This window comes from Silene latifolia, chromosome 10 (genome assembly GCF_048544455.1).
Source record: "Silene latifolia isolate original U9 population chromosome 10, ASM4854445v1, whole genome shotgun sequence".
Lineage (NCBI taxonomy): Eukaryota > Viridiplantae > Streptophyta > Magnoliopsida > Caryophyllales > Caryophyllaceae > Silene > Silene latifolia.
In genome coordinates, this window is record NC_133535.1 from 89,393,612 (window position 1) to 89,417,414 (window position 23,803).

General features: G+C 38.4%; 1 protein-coding gene and 1 non-coding gene across 2 annotated transcripts; one reads left to right on the plus strand and one right to left on the minus strand.

Annotated features, from left to right (window-relative positions):
* Positions 1–6,344: 6,344 nt before the first annotated feature.
* Positions 6,345–6,451, minus strand: LOC141610385 (small nucleolar RNA R71). The gene has a single exon (XR_012528294.1). It is a non-coding gene; the product is annotated as a small nucleolar RNA R71 (small nucleolar RNA).
* Positions 6,452–21,241: 14,790 nt separating this feature from the next.
* On the plus strand, positions 21,242–23,648 carry LOC141607877 (uncharacterized). The gene is made up of 5 exons (XM_074427227.1): positions 21,242–21,362; positions 21,495–21,505; positions 21,605–22,090; positions 22,246–23,555; positions 23,642–23,648. Exons 1-5 carry the CDS (start codon positions 21,242–21,244, stop codon positions 23,646–23,648), a joined length of 1,935 nt encoding a protein of 644 aa, XP_074283328.1.
* The last annotated feature ends 155 nt before the right edge of the window (positions 23,649–23,803 follow it).

Genomic DNA, 23,803 nt, shown 5'->3' on the forward strand with positions numbered 1-23,803 from the left:
TAAATGGGATGATTGACCGTGCTGGTGAGAGGGGTTTTGTGATCTTTCAGTCCACTGGAAATCATACTGTGTTCAATTTGGATTTGAGGGCTACTGATGAGTAGTATTTTAGTCATATTTTACCCCTCATTTATACCTTATTCCGACTCGATTTTGTGTGCCTTTATCGTTAAATAGCTCATTTATTTACTAATTTATAATAATTAGTCCTCGTAGTTATATTTAATAATTAGTCGGTTTTATATAATATTATTATTATTATTATTATTATTATTATTATTATTATTATTATTATTATTATTATTATTATTATTTTATTTATATTTATATAATGTGTAGGTGAGATGGAATAAACAAGGAGGATCAAGGAGTGAGACGATTAAATAAGCAAAGCGGGCAAAAGGTGAAACAAGTAAGGATTGTCGAAGTCAAAGGTTTGACTTTTGATTTATACTACTCATCACCATATTCGACTCAACTCGACACAGCAACCATCGCCATCCTCAATTTATGCCCCCATCAACACCAATTCGACCACCAATTGTCGACACACAGCCGAACTCGACAACTCCACTGCTCCGTTTCACGAACCCATATCCATCATCCCCTTCATTCACTCGCATTTTGTTGGAAATAGGGGCTTGTTATGCCTTTGTTGTTTTTCCAATTTGTCCCACATTGGTAGAAAATAGTTATTGTCATGTGTTTATATATGACCACACTCCTTACCATATCACTAGTGGGTCATGGGAGGCTTTTGTTGAAGCTTTGCGAGGTGCTTAATTCAGCTCGCACACGCGCGCGCGCGCGTGTCTGGATCCGGATTCGTGATTCGGGATTTGGCAATCGCCTGCGGCGGGCTGCGCCTATCTTTTTGGACCAGAGATGCGTGTTTTGTTTTGGATTGAAGTGACTAGGTTCTTTGATAGATAAGTGTCCAGGTACACAGTCAATGCAATTAAGAGTTGAATCTTTTGTGTTAATGCCCCTTAATTGTGTTTGACTGCTGTAAATGTGGAGTCGTTTTTGGCTCCTCTCCTGCTCCAATTCTCCTATAAATAGGACATGCCTTTCACTTCAGAAATACACAACAACACTCTCTCTTCTTCTCTTCTCATTCTTTCTCTATATAATTTCTGGGTAAAGAAAATTCTGTCGTTCCAATGCTCTCAGTCTCGGGTGGGCGTGCCTGAGTGCAGTAGTGTAAATCCTTGGGGAACTACCGGTCATCTGCTGATCGCCACCACGGTCGTACCGGAAATATAGTTTTAAAGGCAGTGGCTCTCATACTACGTCACTACAAATCGGTTATCTCTAATCTTTTTCATTGTTACTGCAATTTACGAATAACAGCATCACCACGCGGTACCATCCTCATCTCCAATCAAAACCTGACATCAACCCAATACAACCACCTGCTCTTTCCACTTCCGACATCAACTAACCACCATGGTTTCCTTCAATTGCTCGACTCTTCACCTCCATCTTCAATCACACAGCCAGCACCATTCATCAATCCCATCGCCACAAATCACCATGGCTGCCCGGAATCGAGCTCCCATTTCCGTCATCAAATATGTTTGAGGCCAGTTCAGACCTGCTCTCGTTGACCACGACATCACCAACACCTTCATTTTGTCAGCCAACACCGTGCCGCAACTCCGAGCAACAACCGACAGCAGGAACCATCATCAATCCAGTCACCAATCTCGCATACAAGACGCTTTCCTAGCCGGCCCACCGGCTGTCTCCACACCGGCTCCCAACCCGCAACAATTCTCAAGATGACTCTCAACCGGCCAACCGGCAGCCGATCTCCTCACCGGCTCTAAATCCTATTAATTCACCTCTATTTTTCCAGGAGGTTCCCTGTCGGTCATCCACCGACGGCCGGTGGAGCGGCTGTGCACCCCTTTTGCTCGTGTTTCAGACCGTTGCTTTACTTTTCCTTCTTTTTTGTATTGTTGTGTTGTATCAACCATTAACACCCCCTCCCTTTTGATATGTGTCGTGTGTCAATTGTTAGGTGAGTCTTAGATTAATATTAATATTATTATTATTATTATTATTATTATTATTATTATTATTATTTTTTATTATTATTATAAGATGCGCGCAGCTTTCATTAAAATAAAAGTAAAAGTTTACATGAAATTGGTGGGGAGCCGAGAGACAATCTGGGCTCCCACACCCTTAGCAATAGCAAAGCTAAGCCTAGTGAAAATGTAAGCGGCTACCCGAGCCCCCGCATCCTGAGATACCGAGAATTTCTGGATCCGCTTGAGCAAGGCAACAGCATCCGAACCCAGCTCCCCAAGGGAAGAGAAAGAGAAAGGTAGGAAACCATAACCCGCTACCGCACACAAATCCCCATACTTAGCACACTTTCGCTGAGCAAAGATCGGCGACAACCCGCCCTAAGACACAAAATCATCCTTGATCGAGTCAAAGGTTATTATTATTATTATTATTATTATTAGACTATCACACCATAGGTTATGACATTACCAGTTACACTACCATTTAGAATAGAATTAGAATAGCTTATATTATTTCCTCTCAAATATTTGTAGAACCCTAGTAAAATATTTCTCCTCTCTCAATTTTCCTCTTATTAAAGTTGTAATATTTTCTTAATTAGACTTTAATTACTCATCAAATTAGTGTAGATCTAGTTCTAGTCTTATTTATTTGGGTTGTATTTTGAAGATTTGGAAAAATTCATTCTTCCATTATTATCCAAGCTTGTTCATTTCCTCTTAGTTGGTATAATTCTCATCTTTTGTTTACATTTACTTCATTAGTTTACATCTTTTATGTTGGTTAATTGTTATTCACTCAAAGTTACAATCTTTATCATGTTTACCATGCTTGTTTGTATTTTGTTGGAAATTGTTGGTAATTTCTCATCCATGAACATGTGTGAGTAGTCTCATCTAGAGTCATGGGGGGATCTTGGGTCATTAATGGGTGTAAAATTAGGTTATTAACATTTGGAATTGGGTTATTACTTGGTATTTACTTTCATGCATATGAAGTGCTCGATGAATTGTTTGAACGAAAGTTTGAGTCCACTACTACAGATACAGGCTATAACAACGGTTAAAAACCGTTGTTATATAAAAAAGCGGACGTTATTAAAGCTTTCGTTGTTAAAGGTTTTAACAACGGTTGATTTTCCTAAGGAACCCGTTGTGAAAACTATTAACAACGGTTGAAAGTATAAAAAACCGTTGTGGAAAGGGTGACTAAATTTTGGTGGGAAAGTTATAACAACGGTTACAGTATAAAAAACCGTTGTTATAACTAAAGACAACGGGTTTTTTCTAAATAACCGTTGTTGTTTATTTTTTTTAAAAAAATAAATAAATTATATATTACTAGATGCATGCATTATTACGGCCCGTTATAATTCCGATGCATGCATTATTACTGCCAAATCCCTACATATGAAAGGACAATATATGGAATGAGAAGGGTTATAAGATTTGAAGCAGATATGATGGCACAACTTCCTAAACATATATTAATTAAAAAACAACTCAAACGACACATTACGTAGTATAAATTCATGCATTATCTCAATAATTAACCATCCATTCCATTATCTCACTATCTCCAAACCCTAAACTGCTAAAAGAAACTCCAAACCCTAAATCTTTCAAACAAACTCCAAACTTCATCAACAATGAATGATACCATCCGTAAGACTGTTACTATGACCGAGTACAACAGGAGTTTCATCCGCCGGTTGCTGGACATCGAGGACAGGTTCAAGAGCTACTTAGATGAAACTCGATCCGCACTCAAGGACGCCAAAAAAATGGCTTGACAGAGCAGCAGTTGTTGCAGCTATATGACGATATAGCAACTGCTGAACGAAACCTCCAAATAGCAAAGGAAGAGAGGATGGATATCATAGAAGAGAATAAGACTCTCTATGCATATCTAAGAATTGCATTTTTATCAATGTAATTCGCTTTTTAATTTATGTATTTATATATATATATATATATATATATATATGTATATATATATATATATATATATATATATATATATATATATATGTATATATATATATATATGTATATATATATATATATATATATATATATATTAATTAAGTTTATCATGCATTCCTCTCTATCATCTTGCTTCTTCTTTGTTTTATTTTATTTAATTTGTTTTACAAGCTAATAAACGAGAAAAAACAACGGTGACAAAACTAATTAAGCGAATAATACTTAGAGAAAGAACATAATGATCGATAAAAATACATGCAAATGAAATAATTAGAGAAAGAAAATAATGACTGAGATGACAAAACCTAAATTAAACCATGCATATTTACCTGATAATAGAGAAAGTAAGAGACGATGAAACCAACAGTGACGGCGAGATGATAAAGCGACGATGAGAAAGAGAGAAAGAGACAATGAGAAAGTGTGTGTTTGTGTTTGTGTTTGTGTTTGTGTTTGTGTTTGTGTTTGTGTTTGTGTTTGTGTTTGTGTTTGTGTTTGTGTTTGTGTTTGTGTTTGTGTTTGTGTTTGTGTTAGGTTTGTGTTTTGTGGCTGTAGCTGATCTGTGTTTGTGTGGTTTATAGTATGGAAAGTATTGACAACGGTTGTTAAACAAAAACCCGCTGTCATTACAGAATATATTAACAACGGGTCCATAGTAAACCGTTGTTAAAAAGTATTAACAATGGGTTTATAAATAACCGTTGTAATTACTTTTCACTAACTTTGCGCCAATTTTGCGCCAAATTATTAACAACGGTTGTGCATGTTTGACCCGTTGTTAAAACCTATAACAACGGTTATCGAACCATAACCGTTGTAATTAATTTTAGTAAAATTCGCGCCATCCGTTCTACAACGTCTTATGGTGATTTTCCTGAATAAGCGTTGTTAAAGGGGCGTTGTAGTTGCCTGGATTTGTAGTATCGATCTTTCATTAACATGTTTAACTTATCTTTGTGCATTATGCTAGTGGATGGTCTTTATGCTATGATTAGTAGATCGATCGGTCTTGTTCTCATTCATATTAAGTGTTCGTAGAATCGTTTAAATGCAAGTTTGAACCTTTCTTTGACATGTTTGCCTTGTCTTGGTGCTTATACTATTGGAAGGTCTATATACCATGTTAGTGTTGAGTTCATCTTAATAAGTGACAACTTATTAATGAACTTAAGGTGACTAGGAAATTAGTCTTAATTCCTTGACCATTGTCATCACCCATATCTTATTTTAATCTTGTTTTATGCCCTCCTACCCAAGTGAACCCGAAGACTCTAGTTCTCCCATTAATTGAATACAACTCCATTTAGTTTAATTTTATTTAACTCGTTTGCATCTTAGTTTACAATTAATCAACCTCTTACATTTGTTTGACTAAACTAAAAATTTAAACAAACCAAGTATCTAACCCCCGCCATCTTTGTGTTCGACCCCGATTAAATACTACTTTTTAATTGGGTTTTATAAATTACTTTTGGTACCGGAAGTGACGGCAAAAACCGGTTATCAAATTGGCGCTGTTGCCGGGGATAGCGTTAGGTTATACTTAGTTAGTTAGAGTCTTACGCTTAGTCTTAGTTACTTGTTGTTTGCTTTAGTAGTTGTGTGTTTCTTGTAGAGTGTGTGATTTTTGCCTTACCCTAGTGTGTAAAAGCACTAGGAGTCTTACGGTTTCTCAAGTGCATGCCTAGGAGGAACCATCAAGCTTTGCTCTTTGACTCCGACCCCGAAAGGCTTTTTTGAGCCTTAAAGAATAGGACTATTGCAAGAGTTAGAACCTCCACTCAAGCCACTTCAAACCAAACAAATTCATCCACCCAACCTACTATTGTAGACACACCACCACAGCAACCAAACGACATCATTGATTCTCCACTAGAAAATCCATTTCACAACTTCCAATTTCCAAATAGCCCACCTCAAACACCACCCCCTCATATACCAAATCCACCACCACCAATGGCTTTACGTGACCATAACCCTTCTAACCACAATGATGCTTGTGACCCAATTAATTTCGGCACCTTGGCTCCCAACAACTTTGAGATGCACCCCGCCTAAGTGGGGTTGATTGAAAGAGACTTGTTCGGAGGACAAATTGAAGAAGATGCTCATGCTCATCTAAGAAAGTTCAAGAGAAAAGTCTCTATGATGAAAAATAATGGGGTATCCGAAGATACACTAAGGATGATGTTGTTCCCATTCTCCTTGACGGGTAAGGCGGACCGATGGTTGAATGTTCACCCTCCGGACACATTCACAACTTAGGACGCTTTAACAAAGACATTCATGGCCAAGTACTATCCATCATCCAAGACCTCCATGCTCCAAAATGAGATCCACACTTTCCAACAAGAGGATGGAGAATCCTTGGGTGAAGCATGGGATAGATATCAACACCTTATCGCTAGTTGCCCTCACCATGGGATTCCGGATTGGTATGTCACCCAAACTTTCTTCCAAACCTTGTTGCCAAGAACAAAAGAAATGGTGAATGCCTCCGTGGGAGGGGGATTCAATCATTTGGGTGATGAGGAGGGCACGACTCTACTCAAGAAAATGGTGGACTCCGAGGCAAATTATGGCACAAGAGCGAATATCTTGAGAAGAAATAAGCACCCTCCCGAATTCTTAGTGAATGTGGAGACTAATGCTAAGCTTGATATACTCAACAAAAAGCTTGAAGAGTTGAGTAAGAAGAAGCAAGTGAACCAAGTAAGCCAAGCTACCACATCTAATGGACCATCCATGGAAGAAGTTATGCAAAGATCAACTTGTGAGTCATGTGGAGGGATGGGTCACACCTATCAAGTTTGTGCAAATAACCATCACAACAACTTTGATGGGAACAATGTGCAAGAGGTGAATGCATTCCAAGCATTTAACAACTTCTCCCAACGTCCACATAGGGCCTCTTTCAACAACAACCAAGGATCCAACCAAAGCTTTGCCAACCAACCTCAAGCATACCAATATTATGGAGGTAACCAAGGGAACCAAGGTAATCAAAACTTTTACCAAGGAAACCAAGCCAACCAAGGGTTTGGTCAAGGATTCAATCAATGGAACAACAATAATTGGAACAATCAAAGGTACAACCAAGGGCAAAATCACGGATTTAACCAAGGGTACCAAGGGAGCAACCAAACTTCCAACTTTAGAGATCAAGGATATGGCTTTCCTCTTCCAATTTCCAACCAACCTTTCAACCAAGAGCCACCACCCCAAGCTAGTAATACCATGGGAGATGATAAATATGACAACTTGGTGAAATTGATAGGGGATTTGGCAAGTAATACCCAACAACAAATCAAGAGTCTTGAAGCTAAAGTGGCTTCCCAAGCTCTCATGAGTTATCAAAAACCACCGGGTGTATTTCTAAGACAAGGGCCAAACCCAAGAGACCCTATGAAGGCAAAGGTAGTTAATGCTATCATAGTGGGAGTTGAAGAGGAAAGAGAAGAGTCATTTGGTTTGCCAAGTCAAGAGGATTTATCATACACTACTCCCTTTTCCATGACTATGGAAACATTCCAAGAAGTTGACCATGAGCCCGAAAAAGAGAGCATGAGAGGCTATGTGCTTAAGCAAATAATGACAATTCATGGTGCAAGCTTGGATGTTGAAGTCGACCCGGATAAGGGAGAGATGGTTATGACTACACCAACCACTATGAGTGAAGAATTTGTGCTTGAAGAAATTGTGGAAGCACCAAATGTGATGGTCGAAGTTGAGAGGAGCCCGGAAAAAGAAGAGATGATCATAGTGGAAGAACACTCTTTGGCCAAGCAAGAAGGGGCCAATGATACTTCAAGTTATAACAAATTTATGAACTTGGTAATGAAAATGGAGACCTCCAATCCACCTTTGGTGGAGATGCCTCATTACTCCGAATTCCTTGAAGAAGTCATTTCTAGAAGAGTGGACATTAGTGAGCATGAGCTTTATGCCTCAAGTGAGGAGTGCAATTTTGTCAAATCTAAAGAAATCCCCGTTAAACTTGATGACCCCGGGAGTTTCTCAATTTCTTGTACCGTTGGTGACCAAAAGGTGGATAGTGCTTTGTGTGACTTAGGGGCAAGTGTGAGTGTCATACCACTTGCCCTTGTGAAGAGGTTGAATATTTCAAGCTTAATCCGCCCCTCCATATTAATCAAGCTTGCCGACGGGACAATCAAATCTCCGAATGGGATTCTCAAGGATATCATGGTTCAAATTGGTAAGCTTTCAATTCCAACCGATTTTGTTGTGTTGGACATCCCTATGGGAAGACGCTCTCGTGTCATTCTTGGTAGAATATTCTTAGCCACGGGAGGAGCTACCATAGATGTCAAAGAGGGACTATTGTCATTCAAAGTCGGGAAGGAAAAAGTTGAATTCAAGCTACCACATGCTTCAAGGAAAACCGTGATTCAAAACATGTTTGCCGTGGAAACATTAGAACTCCATGAGAATGAAGATGAGAACATGGAACTCTTAATTGCTTGTGAGCCGAAAGTTGATGATGAGTCCCCGGCTAAGTTCCTTGAAGAAGAAGTGAATGTTAAAGAAAAGTGTGGGGAAAAGGGCAAGACTTGGGAAACCGGGTTCGATTCTAGCACCAATGCCCCTCCAATATCAAAACCGAGAATTGAAAAGAAGAAACCAAAAAGATAGAGGAAGAGATCGAAAGGAAATAGGGTATGTGACCCTAGTGTTGACAAAGAGACTAAGAAAAAGCTTGAAGAAGAAATGAACCGAAAATAGCAAGAAGTTCAAGATGCCATGAGTAAGTTGCATGATTTGATGATGAAGACCAAGGGTTCGTGTGTTGTTGATTCTTGTGTTGAAGGTGGAAGGTTGGTGGGATCTCGGGATACTGATCCCGGTTGAATGAAGTCTTTGAATGAAGAGGTTTGGTGGAGTTACTTAAGAACCACCGCAATGTATATATTCTCTTTCTCTTTAATTAAGTTTTTACCGCATTTTGCATTTAATGACATGATTCGAAAAGGAGCTAATCTAAATTAGCTCTCTTTACATTCATATAGTATAGCTTGCATCGTATTACAATATTACATATAGATTAGATCATGCATTGCATACTTATTTGAAAATCACTAAAAATTTGAAAAATCAAAAATCAACAAAAACATGTATTTCATTTCCGAATTTCCTCCACACATTTATTTCCATTGGAAATATGTAAATAAATAAGTGTGGGGAGGAAATTCCATCATTTAAAAATACAAAAACATGCTATTTATTTTCAAATATTCAAAAAAATCCAAAAACATGTTCTTTAATCTCGAAAAAATTCAAAAACCACCAAAAATATGTTGTTTATTTTTCCTATTCTCTCCCTATACTTTGTTCCATTGAGGACAATGTAAAATTCAAGTGTGGGGAGGGAAATATCCACTTTGTGAATATTGTTTATATTTGTACATATACATATATACTTGTAAATTTGACAAAATTTCAAAAAAATCAAAAAAATAGAAAAACTTTCAAAAAAATTACAAAAACATTGCATTGTATATATATACTTGTTTTTTGGCTAACCTTCGGCATAGACATTGACCATTTGAGGCAAAAAGGAGCTAGAAGACCCGCTTGGTAAACTCATTCTAATCTCTTACTCCTTTACCGTTCTTTCTTTATCTATTTTGTATATTTGAAGGAGGATGAGATTTTTGTGCCTTGGATGTTCCTTCTGGGAACTTTTGGTTTTTGGTGTTGGTGTTGATATACTGCTAGGTTTATTCAACTCATTGCATGTTTAATTTATGTTCATTTCAATTTCCGCATGCATTATAACATGTACATATGCGTTTGTCTTAGGTTAGAATCATTTGCATCGGTTTGTATATAAATGTGCACAAATTTTGTCAAGGTTGGGAAGTCTATACCCCCAAGGATGAGTCAAGTCCCAATTGTGCCTCGTCCCTCCCCGTGGCTTGCACCCGTGTCCATAGGTTAGCCGTGGGAAATTTGGGACCCAACTAACGAGTCTAGACCACCCTGTGAGACCATTGACCGTAGGCTAGACCTAAGTCTCGACCTAACTACTCTTATGTGAGGATTAGAGCCTCCTAGGGTTGGTACATTCATGCCCAACCCTCATTTAGGATTGTGAGTAGATCTCCTCGCGGGACGTGTTGTGTCTAGACGAATAAGTGTGTCATTCCGTCCTTAGGCCATGAATTGCATTTTATTTTTGTGCACGAGTTATGAAATAAAATCTATTTTCACATGCATATGAACCTCAGATAGCCAAATAGCCTTGTTTTGTCCCTTTCATTATCTCCCTTTTTGATTCACCCCCTTTGAGCTTTAGCTTCTCCATTTGGCAAACCCACTAAATTAACTACATTCCATAAACACCTTTTCTTGATCAAGAATTGGTCGGTTTTGTAGTAGTGTTTTAGGAGGTGATTTGGGTTATAGTGGTGGATAGTGTACATATTCACTTGAGTCGAAATTTGGCATCTATTTGACGTTGTATACAAATAAGAGGTTTTGATATTGAAATGAAAAACAAAATAGAAAAATTGAAAAAGTCCTTAAAAATCCAAAAAAAGAGCCACTTGTGATTGTAAATAATTGTGTTGAGAAAAGAAAAGAGCAAGCAGCACCCCTCCTCATCATTTAAAGGGGTAGAAAAAGCCGTTGCTAGAATAAGGGGCAATTTGATGTTTTTCCAAAGTGAGTCGGGTTTACACAATTTTTGCTTGATTTTGGGAAACCGAACTCTTGTTATGGTGTAGACGTTTCTCATTTGTTGAAATAAGAGGAGTAGTTTCAAATTTTTCCAATTTGAGTTGGGTTTATGCAATTTTTGCATAGTGTTGGTGATCAATTCTATGTTAGGGCATAGACGTGTCTCATATGTTGCAATAAGAAGTGAGATGTGATGTGTCGACAATTCTTGATTTGAGCTCCACATATCGAAAAGGTGCTTGCACCAATCCCGTTCCGCCCTACTCCCTAGCTCCGTTACAACCCTTGTTTCATGATTTGTGCATTGTTACATTTTGCATTTCATTTGGACATAGGACGGTCTTAAACATTAGATTGCGGGCACGTTCTCACGAGTCGAAGTAGGAGAGTGTTTTGGTTACTTTTTGCACAAAAACACCCGGAATTCAAATGAGAGACGAGTGATAACCGTGAGGATGTCGTTGACTTAGGTCCCCTTAGTCATGGGTCTTTTGGTTGAATCTTGTGTTGGTTTTGTAATTCTCGGAGGTCTAGTCCCTCTTTCCCCTTTCCCGCTCTAGAATCCATTTCTTGATCTTTATTGGATACGTTAGGGTTGCTTAGGCCACGCTTAGGGGGTTGGCACCTCCATTGAGACTCTGAGACGGTATTTCCCGACCGAGACCATATTTTTGAGCTGAAAACTCGGCCACTTAGATGAGGAAGTGGGCCATTTTTTGTTAGATTCATTCTATTACTTATTTCTATGCTCACGTTGTTGGATGCATCGCATTTTTCCTTGCAATCCCCCACTTGCCTTACGAGTTGTGCCTTACCTCATAGGCATGACTACGTGAGTTGAAGGGACGGAGAAGGCCCGTTAATTGTCTCTTAATGGATATTAGTAGTTTAGATAGTCTTTTATATTAAGGGTCTCAGTTTAGTTTAAATGAGCTTACTCGAGGACGAGTAAGGTTTAAGTGTGGGGAGATTTCGTGAGTAGTATTTTAGTCACATTTTACCCCTCATTTATATATACCTTATTCCGACTCAATTTTGTGTGCCTTAATCGTTAAATAGCTCATTTATTTACTAATTTATAATAATTAGTCCTCGTAGTTATATTTAATAATTAGTCGGTTTTATATAATATTAGTATTATTATTATTTTATTTATATTTATATAATGTGTAGGTGAGATGGAATAAACAAGGAGGATCAAGGAATGAGACGATTAAATAAGCAAAGCGGGCAAAAGGTAAAACAAGCAAGGACTGTCGAAGTCAAAGGTTTGACTTTTGATTTATACCTACTCATCACCATATTCGGCTCATCTCGACACAGCAACCATCACCATCCTCAATTCATGCCCCCATCAACACCAATTCAACCACCAATTGTCGACACACAGCCGAACTTGACAACTCCCCTGCTCCGTTTCACGAACCTATATCCATCATCCTCTTCATTCACTCGCATCACCACGCAGTACCATCCCCATCTCCAATCAAAACCCGACATCAACCCAATACAACCACCTGCTCTTCCCACTTCCGACATCAGCTAACCACCATGGTTTCCTTCAATTACTCGACTCCTTACCTCCATCTTCAATCACGCAGCCAGCACCATTCATCAATCCCATCACCACTACTACAGATAGAGGCTATAACAACGGGTAAAAACCGTTGTTAAAACAAAAATCGGACGTTGTTAAAGCGGCCGTTGTAACAGGTATTTACAATGGTTAGGTTATTTACTAAAACCGTTGTGGAAATTATTCACAACGGTTAAAAGTCGTTGTTGTTGCGAGTAAGTCGTTGTGGAAAGTTTGACAAAATTTTGGTGGAAAAGATATAACAACGGTTATAATATAAAAAACCGTTGTTGTATCTTTCCCACCAAAGTTGTGAAGACTTTTAACAAAGGTTATATTTAAAAAAACCGTTGTTAAAAGTAATAACAACGGTTATATGTTAAAAAAAACCGTTGTTAAAATTGACTATTAACAACGGTTTTTTGGCATATAACCGTTGTTATTGATGTTTATTATTTTTTAAAAAAATTTTACAAAATTAGTGCATTAAAAATCCTGTATCAACAACAAAGAAGATATCAACATACAACAAAAGCTCACTTTAAATTGATTAACCCAAAATTAAACACCTGCAAAGTTTTATGCACTAGCACAACGATTTTGTCAAAATATTAATACCACAATTCAAACATCCATTTACATCCGAGAGTTACGACTCCACTACTACGCATGTACATTTTAGTGAATAAAATATTCAACAATACAACTCCAACAAACTTACATCAATCTCGCATCACATCCAACATAACAATAACATCTTAGTGAATAGACTATTCAATATTACGTATTCTCTAAATAGTTGGTAAGCCTACACCTCATTAACATCCCTCATCTCCTCAATTGACACTTTCAAATTTAAATCTGCAATGATACATTTAAGTTAAGATGATGGAAATAAAAAAGGGAAACCTACGTAGATATGAGAAGTGGATGGAAGCAATAAGTTGAGGAAAAAACAAAGGAGGAAGATACCTGAGGAAAATATATGAAAATCACCAAAAGTCTAACCTACAAACAGCATAAAATGAAAGTTTACTAGCAAAAAATCAAGGAATAAAGCAGAAATTAAAAATGAAGGAGAAATCAAAAAGAAGAAAGTGCGGTAGCACAACATAGAAATTTCACAAGTTTAGCCAAAAATGAGCATATATTACATCTTTAGCCATAAAACTAAAAGTCGTGAACCCAAACACTTGAAACTGAAGTAACACAAACAACATTGATCCATCTTAACTTCATAAAATTTGGAAGAAGATTCAAACCATAATGGATATTGTGGGTGGACTAAATTACCGAGTCAAATTAGTTATAGTTGAAAGACTTGTTGATATGCAGCAAATAAATTAAACAGTTCTATAACATTCCAAAGACAAAATATTCTGAGTCTTGCGAATCCTTAGCAATTAAAAACTTTGCACTATATGTAAACTATATATGAACAACATAATTTCTAGTGAAAAAAAGTAGTGATAATTACCAAACGAAGTGGCTTTCGTCCTGCTTTGTCAGTCAGAGTTGCTCCGGCAGCAGTGATTACTACCTGCAGGATCAATTTATCTAAAGAAGAGGTCAATTTAAGATGTTAACCTGAATAAGAGCATATATTACAATCCCAATGCTAGGTAATACCGCTGAAATGGGGAAAATGAAGAGGTCACAGGTTAGTATCTTCGTGAAAAGGAAGGAATACATACCATTTCACGCACCTCTGAAATTAATCATCTATAATCGAACAATAGTATACAAAGAAGCATCATGTCCACCAAACAATATGATCATTAAATAAGGAGCCCATATATTGAGCGAGATTACCTGACAAGAAAGACGGTAAAAGACTACAATGTACAAACTTCCACCATGTTTGACCTTCTAAATCAGCTGAGCATATTAGCATACTACCTCCAAGACTCCAAGACTACAATGTAAAAATTTCCAAGTATAAGAATAATGCGAGACGGTAAAAAAAGTACAAATATCAAACGAAACCTAAAATTCAACAAGGCACCAGAGATTTTAAAATCAAAATAAGCGAAGCAATTACGGTTAGAAAGAATACCTCTAGATCTGAATCCCTTCATGGATACTCTGAAAGATGAAATCCTTATGAAATCAAACAAAACCCTAAAATTTAATAGGGTAATTGATAGTGTAAAATGAATAATTAATAAAGGGGAGAGTGATGTTGATGGTGAGATAAAGAAGGGTTAGTCAAACAACAGTAAAATGGGAAATAAAATAGATGTGCAATTATTAAGATTTTGTGTTGACAAATAAATCGAGTAGGTTAGTATTTCATACCTAACAATTGAAGTAATAAGACGAAAATCAAACCAAAAAATCAATTTCTTGCTCTCGTATTTTTAAAACCCTAGGTTTCTAAAAGTCGATTTTGAGTGATTTTGGTAGTTTTCAAGGTTGGAAAATGGGTTATAAGTATGTAAATTGAGTTAGGGAGAATTTTTGAGTGTTTTGGGGGTGATTTGGTGGGTTTTGAGTGAGTATTGTGTGAGAGGTTTTGTTTTTGAGTGTGAGAGAGATGAAGATGCGAAGGTTGAAGATGAATAAAGAATAGAAAGGGAAAGAAACATAAAGGGTCCGGTTTGTCCCACAATGAAAATATTTTGGTGCGAAGGTAATAACAAGGGCTATATGTAAAAAAACCGTTGTTAAAAGTAATAACAATGGTTATATGTAAAAAACCGTTGTTATAAGTAATAACAAGGGTTATATGTAAAAAACCGTTGTTAAAAGTAATAACAACGGTTATATACAAAAAAAAACCGTTGTTAAAAGTAATAACAACGGTTATATGCAAAAAAACCGTTGTTAAAAGTAATAACAACGGTTTTAAATAAATAACTGTTGTTATAACTTTTCAACTATTAACAACGGTTCTAAAATGAAACACGTGATTACTAATAACAACGGTTTTAAAGAAATAACCGTTGTTATTACTTTTCATAGAATTGCGTCAAAATATACTAATCTGATTAACAACGGTATTACATATAATGCGTTAATATGCGTTGTTAATGGGGCGTTGTTATGGCCTATATTGGTAGTAGTGGGCTGCCTGGAATCGAGCTCCCATTTCCGTCATCAAATAAGCTTGAGGCCAGTTCAGACCTGCTCTCGTTGACCACGACATCACCAACACCTTCATTTCGTCAGCCACCACCGTGCCGCAACTCCGATCAACAACCGACAGCAGGAACCATCATCAATCCATTCACCAATCTCACATACAAGACGCTTTCCTAGCCGGCCAACCGGTTGCCTCCACACCGGCTCCCAACCCGCAACAATTCTCAAGATGGCTCTGAGCCGGCCAACCGGCAGCCGATCTCCTCACCGGCTCTAAATCCTATTAATTCACCTCTATTTTTCCAGGAGGTTCCCTGCCGATCATCCATCGACGGCCGGTGGACCGGCTGTGCACCCCTTTCGCGCGTGTTTCAGACCGTTGCTTTACTTTTCCTTCTTTTTTGTATTGTTGTGTTGTATCAACGATTAACACCCCCTCCCTTTTTATATGTGTCGTGTGTGTCAATTGTTAGGTGAGTCTTAGATTATTATTATTATTATTATTATTATTATTATTATTATTATTATTATTATTATTATTATTATTATTATTATTATTATTATTATTATTATTATTATTATTATTAGATTATTACTATTATTATTGTTATTGTTGTTGTTGTTGTTGTTGTTGTTGTTGTTGTTGTTGTTGTTGTTGTTGTTGTTGTTGTTGTTGTTGTTGTTGTTGTTGTTGTTGTTGTTGTTGTTGTTGTTGTTGTTGTTGTTGTTGTTGTTGTTGTTGTTGTTGTTGTTGTTGTTGTTGTTGTTGTTGTTGTTGTTGTTGTTGTTGTTGTTGTTGTTGTTGTTGTTGTTGTTGTTGTTGTTGTTGTTGTTGTTGTTGTTGTTGTTGTTGTTGTTGTTGTTGTTGTTGTTGTTGTTGTTGTTGTTGTTGTTGTTGTTGTTGTTGTTGTTGTTGTTGTTGTTGTTGTTGTTGTTGTTGTTGTTGTTGTTGTTGTTGTTGTTGTTGTTGTTGTTGTTGTTGTTGTTGTTGTTGTTGTTGTTGTTGTTGTTGTTGTTGTTGTTGTTGTTGTTGTTGTTGTTGTTGTTGTTGTTGTTGTTGTTGTTGTTGTTGTTGTTGTTGTTGTTGTTGTTGTTGTTGTTGTTGTTGTTGTTGTTGTTGTTGTTGTTGTTGTTGTTGTTGTTGTTGTTGTTGTTGTTGTTGTTGTTGTTGTTGTTGTTGTTGTTGTTGTTATTAGACTACCATACCATAGGTTATGACATTACCAATTACACTACCTTTTAGAATAGAATTAGAATAGCTTATATTATTTCTTCTCAAATATTTGTAGCACCCTAGTAAAATATTTCTCCTCTCTCAATTTTCCTCTTATTAAAGTTGTAATCTTTCCTTAATTAGACTTTAATTACTCATCAAATTAGTGTAGATCTGGTTCTAGTCTTATTTATTTGGGTTGTATTTTGAAGATTTGAAAAAATTCATTCTTCCATTATTATCCAAGCTTGTTCATTTCCTCTTAGTTGGTATAATTCTCATCTTTTGTTTACATTTACTTCATTAGTTTACATCTTTTATGTTGGTTAATTGTTATTCACTCAAAGTTACAATCTTTATCATGTTTACCATGCTTGTTTATATTTTGTTGGAAATTGTTGGTAATTTCTCATCCATGAACATGTGTGAGTAGTCTCATCTAGAGTCATGGGGGATCTTGGGTCATTAATGGGTGTAAAATTAGGTTATTAACATTTGGAATTGGGTGATTACTTGGTATTTACTTTCATGCATATGAAGTGCTCGATGAATTGTTTGAACGAAAGTTTGAGTCTTTCATTAGCATGTTTAACTTATCTTGGTGCATTATGCTATTGGATGGTCTTTATGCTATGATTAGTAGATCAATCGGTCTTGTTCTCATTCATATTAAGTGTTCGTAGAATCGTTTGAATGCAAGTTTGAACCTTTCTTTGACATGTTTGGCTTGTCTTGGTGCTTATGCTATTGGAAGGTCTATATGCTATGTTAGTGTTGGGTTCATCTTAATTAAGTGACAACTTGTTAATGAACTTAAGGTGACTAGGAAATTAGTCTTAATTCCTTGACCATTGTCATCACCCATATCTTGTTTTAATCTTGTTTTATGCCCTCCTACCCAAGTGAACCCGAAGACTCAAGTTCTCCCATTAATTGAATACAACTCCATTTAGTTTAATTTTATTTAACTCGTTTGCATCTTAGTTTACAATTAATCAACCTCTTACATTTGTTTGACTAAACTAAAGATTTAAACAAACCAAGTATCTAACCCCCGCCATCTTTGTGTTTAACCCCGATTAAATACTACTTTTTAATTGGGTTTTATAAATTACTTTTGATACCGGAAGTGACGGCAAAAACCGGTTATCAGCTACCCCATGTACTACAAGATACTTGTCTTCCAGATTGCAATTGGGGAATCGTAGGATGGCTACTGAAGGTGATGGGAGACGGGATAGGGAAAGACTTGTTATGTTTGATCTGGGTATTACTCCTGGGGGTCGTGTGCTGCCTGGAATGAGCTTTGCAGTGACTGCTCAACCATTTGCAGGACCAGTTATCTTCCAGGTTGGCCCTGGTGCGGTTCACATGGGTAATGCTGGAGGGGTGTTTAATAATGGGGTGGGTGTGAATGGAGGGGCTGTAGAGAATGGTGATGTGGTTATGGAAGAACAGAATGGAAATCATAATGGGGGTGATCTGAATGGAGATGTTGGTGTGGGTGGGAATGACAATGGAAGGGGTCAAGCTGCTGCAGCTGGACATCAGAATGGAGTGATTGGTGGTGATCAGCAGTGGGATAATAGGGTTGAAGATAGACAGGAACGTGGGGTTAATCAGAGGGGAGCTGGAGGTGGTTGGTTGGGGGAAAATGATAACAATGAGCAAGAGGACTTTCATAGTGCTGGGGAAGAATTTGATGTCCCTGGTAATGGGATGCAAGAAGCTCAAGAGATCCAGAATCTGATGCAAGATGACCTGTATGTGGTCTTTAGTAGAAACGGGGCTGCAAGTGGGGCTTTAGACAGGGATATTAGAGTCCAGCAAGCCATTTTGAATAGGGTTGAAGGTGATGTGGAATGGGCAAGGATGGAAGATGACTATCGTGGGTACAACCAGACTTTTGACCCTCCACCAAGGGGGCTGCCAGTTGTTTATCACCATGGAGATGATGTTGTGTATATGGGATATAGGAGGAGAGGAGCAAGATGCTAATATGGGTGCTGAACAGGAGGCTGGAGGGGTGAGGAATGCTAAGGTAGTGATTGAACAAGATGTTAAAGTCATGATAAATGGGCAGGCTGATGCAGCAGATATGAATGAGCCATATGATGTTATCATTATCAGCTCGGATTCTGAAGGGGAGAACCAGGAGCATTCTGATATTACAAGTCCTTTTTCTGCTGACTGGGATTATAATCCTGATGGCTGGGAGTCCAATTCTGATGACACATCTGAGTTTCGTGAATTTTCATCAATTAACCTAATCTCATCATCTGTTGACACTGATGAAGTGAACACAAAATTAAGGCTAAATGTGGGTGGAAATGGTACGGTTGCTGACCAAATAGCTAACAATTCTGTTTTGATGGCAAATATTTCTCTAGCAATTACTCCAGCTGCCATCACACGCAAGGATCAGGAAATCCAGGGGGCTTCTGATGTTTTGCATAATAAGTTTAAGGGGATTGTTTTTTGGAATGATTCTGCTTTGGCTGGGCAAGGAGAGGAGGATGGTCTGAAAGATAGAGCTGCTGAGAGGAAGGATAAGGGACCTGAGTTGTTTCACATTCCTTCTTATGGTATTTCATTAAAGTTAGTGGCTAATATGGATGAGAATAGGAAGATACCAAGTACTTCTGATAACTTCATGGGTATTGCAGACTGTTATCACATATCTAGCTTTAATGAAGAGTTTGGGGATGTTGTTGTTGTTGTTGTTGTTGCGAGGAAAACGAAATGTTGTTCAGAGGTGAATGAGGAACTGGTACCTGAGGAGGCTGTATCATCTATATCAAAGGCGAAGTCCTATCTGCAACAGTTAGCTAAGAAGAGGTGCTTGGGGATTAGACGCAGTGATGGTAAAGGGGGGAGTACTTCTGGTGGGTTTGTTATGCAGGTGGAGGATATGGACATTGAAAAGTTCACTGATTCGTCCTCTGAGAACAAGAATGAAGGCTTTGCGGAGGTTGGGCCAGTTCAACCTTCTGTCTCACCATGATTGGCCTCACTTGGAATTGTAGGGGTCTTAATAACACGCTCGCCCCTACAATTCCAAAACTTAGAGCGTTATTAAGTAATAAACTATATGACTTTTGCTTTCTTACTGAAACTAAATGTAGTAGTAGTAGTAGTAGTAGTAGTGTATTTCCGTTGTTTAGATCTTTTAGTTTTCATATATCATGTAGGCATTGATGCCAAGGGTAGTTCGGGTGGTCTGTGGGTTGGGTGGAGGAAGGAGGCTAAGATTAGCCATGTTTTGTCTTGTAGCAACTTCATCATCCTATTAGTAGAAAAATATTTTGATCGGTTGTGGTATCTTGTGCTCTTTTATGGTGACCCGTGCACCTATCAGAGGAAATCGGTGTTAGAGGAACTTGAGTGCTGCATCTCTTCTTTCACTCACCCTTACTTAATTTTGGGCGATTTTAATCAAGTTGAATTTGGGTGTGATAAATTAAGTAAAAATACAAGAACCGTGGAGGGTGCTCATGACTTCAATATGTGGAGGGTGCACAATGAGCTTGTGGACATCCCGTTTAAAGGACCAAGGTTGACTTGGTGCAATAATCGTAGAGGAGATAAACGAGTCTATGAAAGGATTGATCGTGCTCTTGGTTCAAAGAATTGGCTCCTTTTGTTTCCAAATTCCGGGATAAAACATTATCCAATCCAGATTTCGGACCATGCCCGCCTATTGAGTTGGACTTGAATCTCACACAGAATAATGGGAAGAAACCGTATAAAATTGATGCCTGAGCTCTGGAGCATGAGGATTGCATTTGGAGGTTAAGAAGGTATGGATGGGTCGAGTTCTTGGGTCCCCGGCCTTTCAACTAACGCGGAAACTTGCCTGTGCCAGAAATCAGGTGAAGAATTGGACTCTTGATCGATATGCGGTAAAACTGGAGACAGCAATGGGATAACTTCGATATTGAGTTGGAAAAGGGGATGGACTTGGCAATTACGGAGGGTAATGATGAATTCTATATGCAAACAAATGAAAAGGTTAGAGAATTCTCGAAAGCGGCAGCTGTTTTCTGGAGACAACGGGCGAAATTTAGATGGACGGTTGAGGACGATACTTGTACTAAATACTTCTTCAACTGGGTTAAAGGTCGAGCGAGAAGGAACCCTATCCTCGGAATTAAGGATTATGATGGTACGTGGATCTATGACCGGGAATGTGTGGGTAGTAGGTTTCAAAGTTCTTTTGTTGATCTTTATTCCAAGAGCTATGATGACGGTGATGAGATGAGGGTAAGGGATATTGAGGATACGTTGTGTGATATTTCAAGGAAAGTTGAAAATGATGATGCAGACGGGCTGAGACGACCGTTTACGGCTAAAGAAGTGAGAAAGGCAGTCTTTCAGATAGGAGCTCTTAAGTCTCCTGGACCAGATGGAGTTCCGGGGATTTTCTATCAGAAGTGCTGGTTCTTCATAAAATAAGATGTTACAAAAGTTGCTCTTTCAATCCTTAACTCCGGCATGGTTCTTAAGGAGCTCAATAGAACCTTTATCATTTTGGTGCCAAAATTAGAGAATCCGGAAGGGGTTGGTGACTACCGTCCTATCAGCTTGTGTAATGTGTTTATGCGGATTGTCTCAAAATGTATTTCCAATCGTCTGGCTAAAGTGATGGGGTATCTTGTGGGAGATTTTCAGAATGCGTTCATTCCGGGGAGGCATATTTCTGATAATATTCTGTTGGCGAATGAGGCAATTCATAAAATAAACTCTCATAAGAAGGGAAGAAATGGTAGGTTCGCTTTTAAGGCGGACATGAGCAAGGCTTATGATAGGGTGCAGTAGGATTTTTTGAAGGTTGTTCTTGAAAAATTTGGCTTTCCGAACAATCTGATAGCTCTGATCATGAATTGTGTCACTACAGTTTCCTACCAGGTTCTCTTCAATGGCGCCCCTATGGATATCTTTCACCCGCGATGCGGGCTTAGGCAGGGGGGTCCACTCTCACCATACCTGTTTGTGCTATGTATGTAGGTTCTCTCTTGTAATATGGTGAGATGTCAGAATAGAGGTGATTTCAAGGGTGTGAGTCTGTGTAGTGGAGAGGAGAATCTGACACATCTGTTATTTGTTGATGACGCGGTGTTCTTTCTCCAGGATCAGAATAATGCTGCTAGTTCTTTGAGGGAGGTTCTTGACAGATATTGTCGGGCCTCTGGGCAAGTTATTAATGAAGAGAAATCTGGTATTTTATTTAGCCCAAGTACGAAACTGGCAAATGCTAGACGATGCCTAAAAAGTCTCAGAATCAAAGGGAATAAGGGTTTGGGTAAATATCTTGGGCTTCCTACGGATTTACAGGAGTCGAAAAGGGAACTTTTCAAGGGTCTTATTGATCAAGTCATGAAGCGTATATCGTCGTGGAATGGAATTTTTCTGTCACCAGCGGGAAGGTTTACCTTAATTTCTTCTGTTCTATCAAATCTCTCCACTTATTTTCTATCGGTATTCAAAATACCGGTAAGTGTGAAAAAGAAGCTGATGCCCTCTTGTCACATTTTTGGTGGGCGGGCTGTAAAGAAGAGAAAACTATTCACTGGTGTAGTAAAAAATTCCTTAGTCTACCAAAAAGTGAAGGTGGACTTGGTGTACGAAACATTGCATGCCTGAATCAGGCGATGCTCGCTAAGCATGCTTGGAAAATCGTAAGTAGTCATAACTCTCTGCTATACCGTGTCTTCCGGAAAATATTAGTAAGGACTTGTAATCGGTCGCATATTTTGGGAAGAAGAAATGGCAACAATTTAGCTTGGGGTGCAAGGAGTATTCTCTATGGGTTGGAGTTTGTTCAACATCATATAGCTTGGAAACCGGGTTTAAATTCCAACTTGAATGTCTGGACGACTAAGTGGGTTAATGGGGAGTCTCCGGAACAGAGGAATGAGTTACTATCTTTGGAGTCGGTAGAGTTCCGCAACACTGAGATTAGGGATCTTCAAAACTCGTTTGGTACTGGGGAGGATCTTTCTTGGAATGAAGACCTTGGGAGACAACTCTTCGCGGAGGAAAGTGCGGACAGAATTTTAGCCATGCCTATTTGTGGATCGCAGATGACAGATAAAGTGTTCTGGTTACATAATAATAAATGTGAATATAGTGTCAAAAGCGGCTATGGCATTATTCAAAATTCCTATATGGAGCGAAATGGCTCGAACAAGGATAAGACAAAATTGGATAATGATGATCGATCCTTTTGTAAAAGTAGGTTGTGGCAATTACCAGGACCACCTATGTGGAAAATTCTCGTGTGGAGAATTATTACTGACACCCTATCGGTTGGTAGTAACTTTGCCAAAAGGAACTTCGATTTGGATCATAATTGCAAACTCTATAATCATGATGAGAGGGTCGTGGAAACAATGGAACATCTGTTTAGGGACTGTGATGTTGCTAGGAGGATATTGGCTTGCTCTGATCTTGGCATTCGATACGACCTCCGTCCGACTATTGGCTTAGCGAAATGGGTCATAAACTGGATTCGCTATCTCGACAAGATGGTTGGCGTGGAGTTCCGTTTGGTGCGCTTCCTTGCAACCTTGTGGTGCTTATGGAGTACTAGAAACAGAGTGTTGTTTAGGGGGGAGGTCTTTCATCCGATGATGTTCCTTAATTCTTGGACGCAAGTGGTCAAAACCGTAGACCGGGCAATGGGAAAGGTGAAGAAAGCACGAGAAAAGGATGATCGGACGGACCATGAGTCTAGCGATGAGAGCCTGACGTGGACTCGGGATAGTAGCCCTATTCATATGATCGGGAATTTGAATGCATGTGAGCGTATTAGGGTTATGGTTGATGGAGGGTGGAAATCTATTGACATGGCTGGGATTGGCTGGGTCGCTCTAACGGGATCTGGGAACAGGTTCTACACCAATAGCAAAGCGATTAAGGCTGAATCGGCTCTACAGACTGAGGCAATTGGAATTAAGTTAGTCCTTATGTGGGCTAAGCAAGGTAGACTCTGGCACTCGGAGATATCTACGGACCATCTCCCTCTCGTTTGCTATTTTGCAGGAATTGAACATGCGCATCACCTGGCGATAGGAGTCCTTGAAGACATTCAATCACTTTGTTCTTTTTTTCATTGCATATCCTTTAGTTTTATTCCTAGGTCGTTTAATGTGTATGCTCACTGCCTTGCTTGCAAGGCTATGATTAATTAGGGTACCTTTCTTT

Excerpts from the sequence above, each read along its gene's own strand:
- LOC141607877 (XM_074427227.1), top strand. The coding sequence starts at position 21,242 with ATGGGGTATCTTGTGGGAGATTTTCAGAATGCGTTCATTCCGGGGAGG. Across the intron at positions 22,091-22,245 it reads TATCGGTATTCAAAATACCG|GCGATGCTCGCTAAGCATGC; the intron begins GTAAGTGTGAAA and ends TGCCTGAATCAG.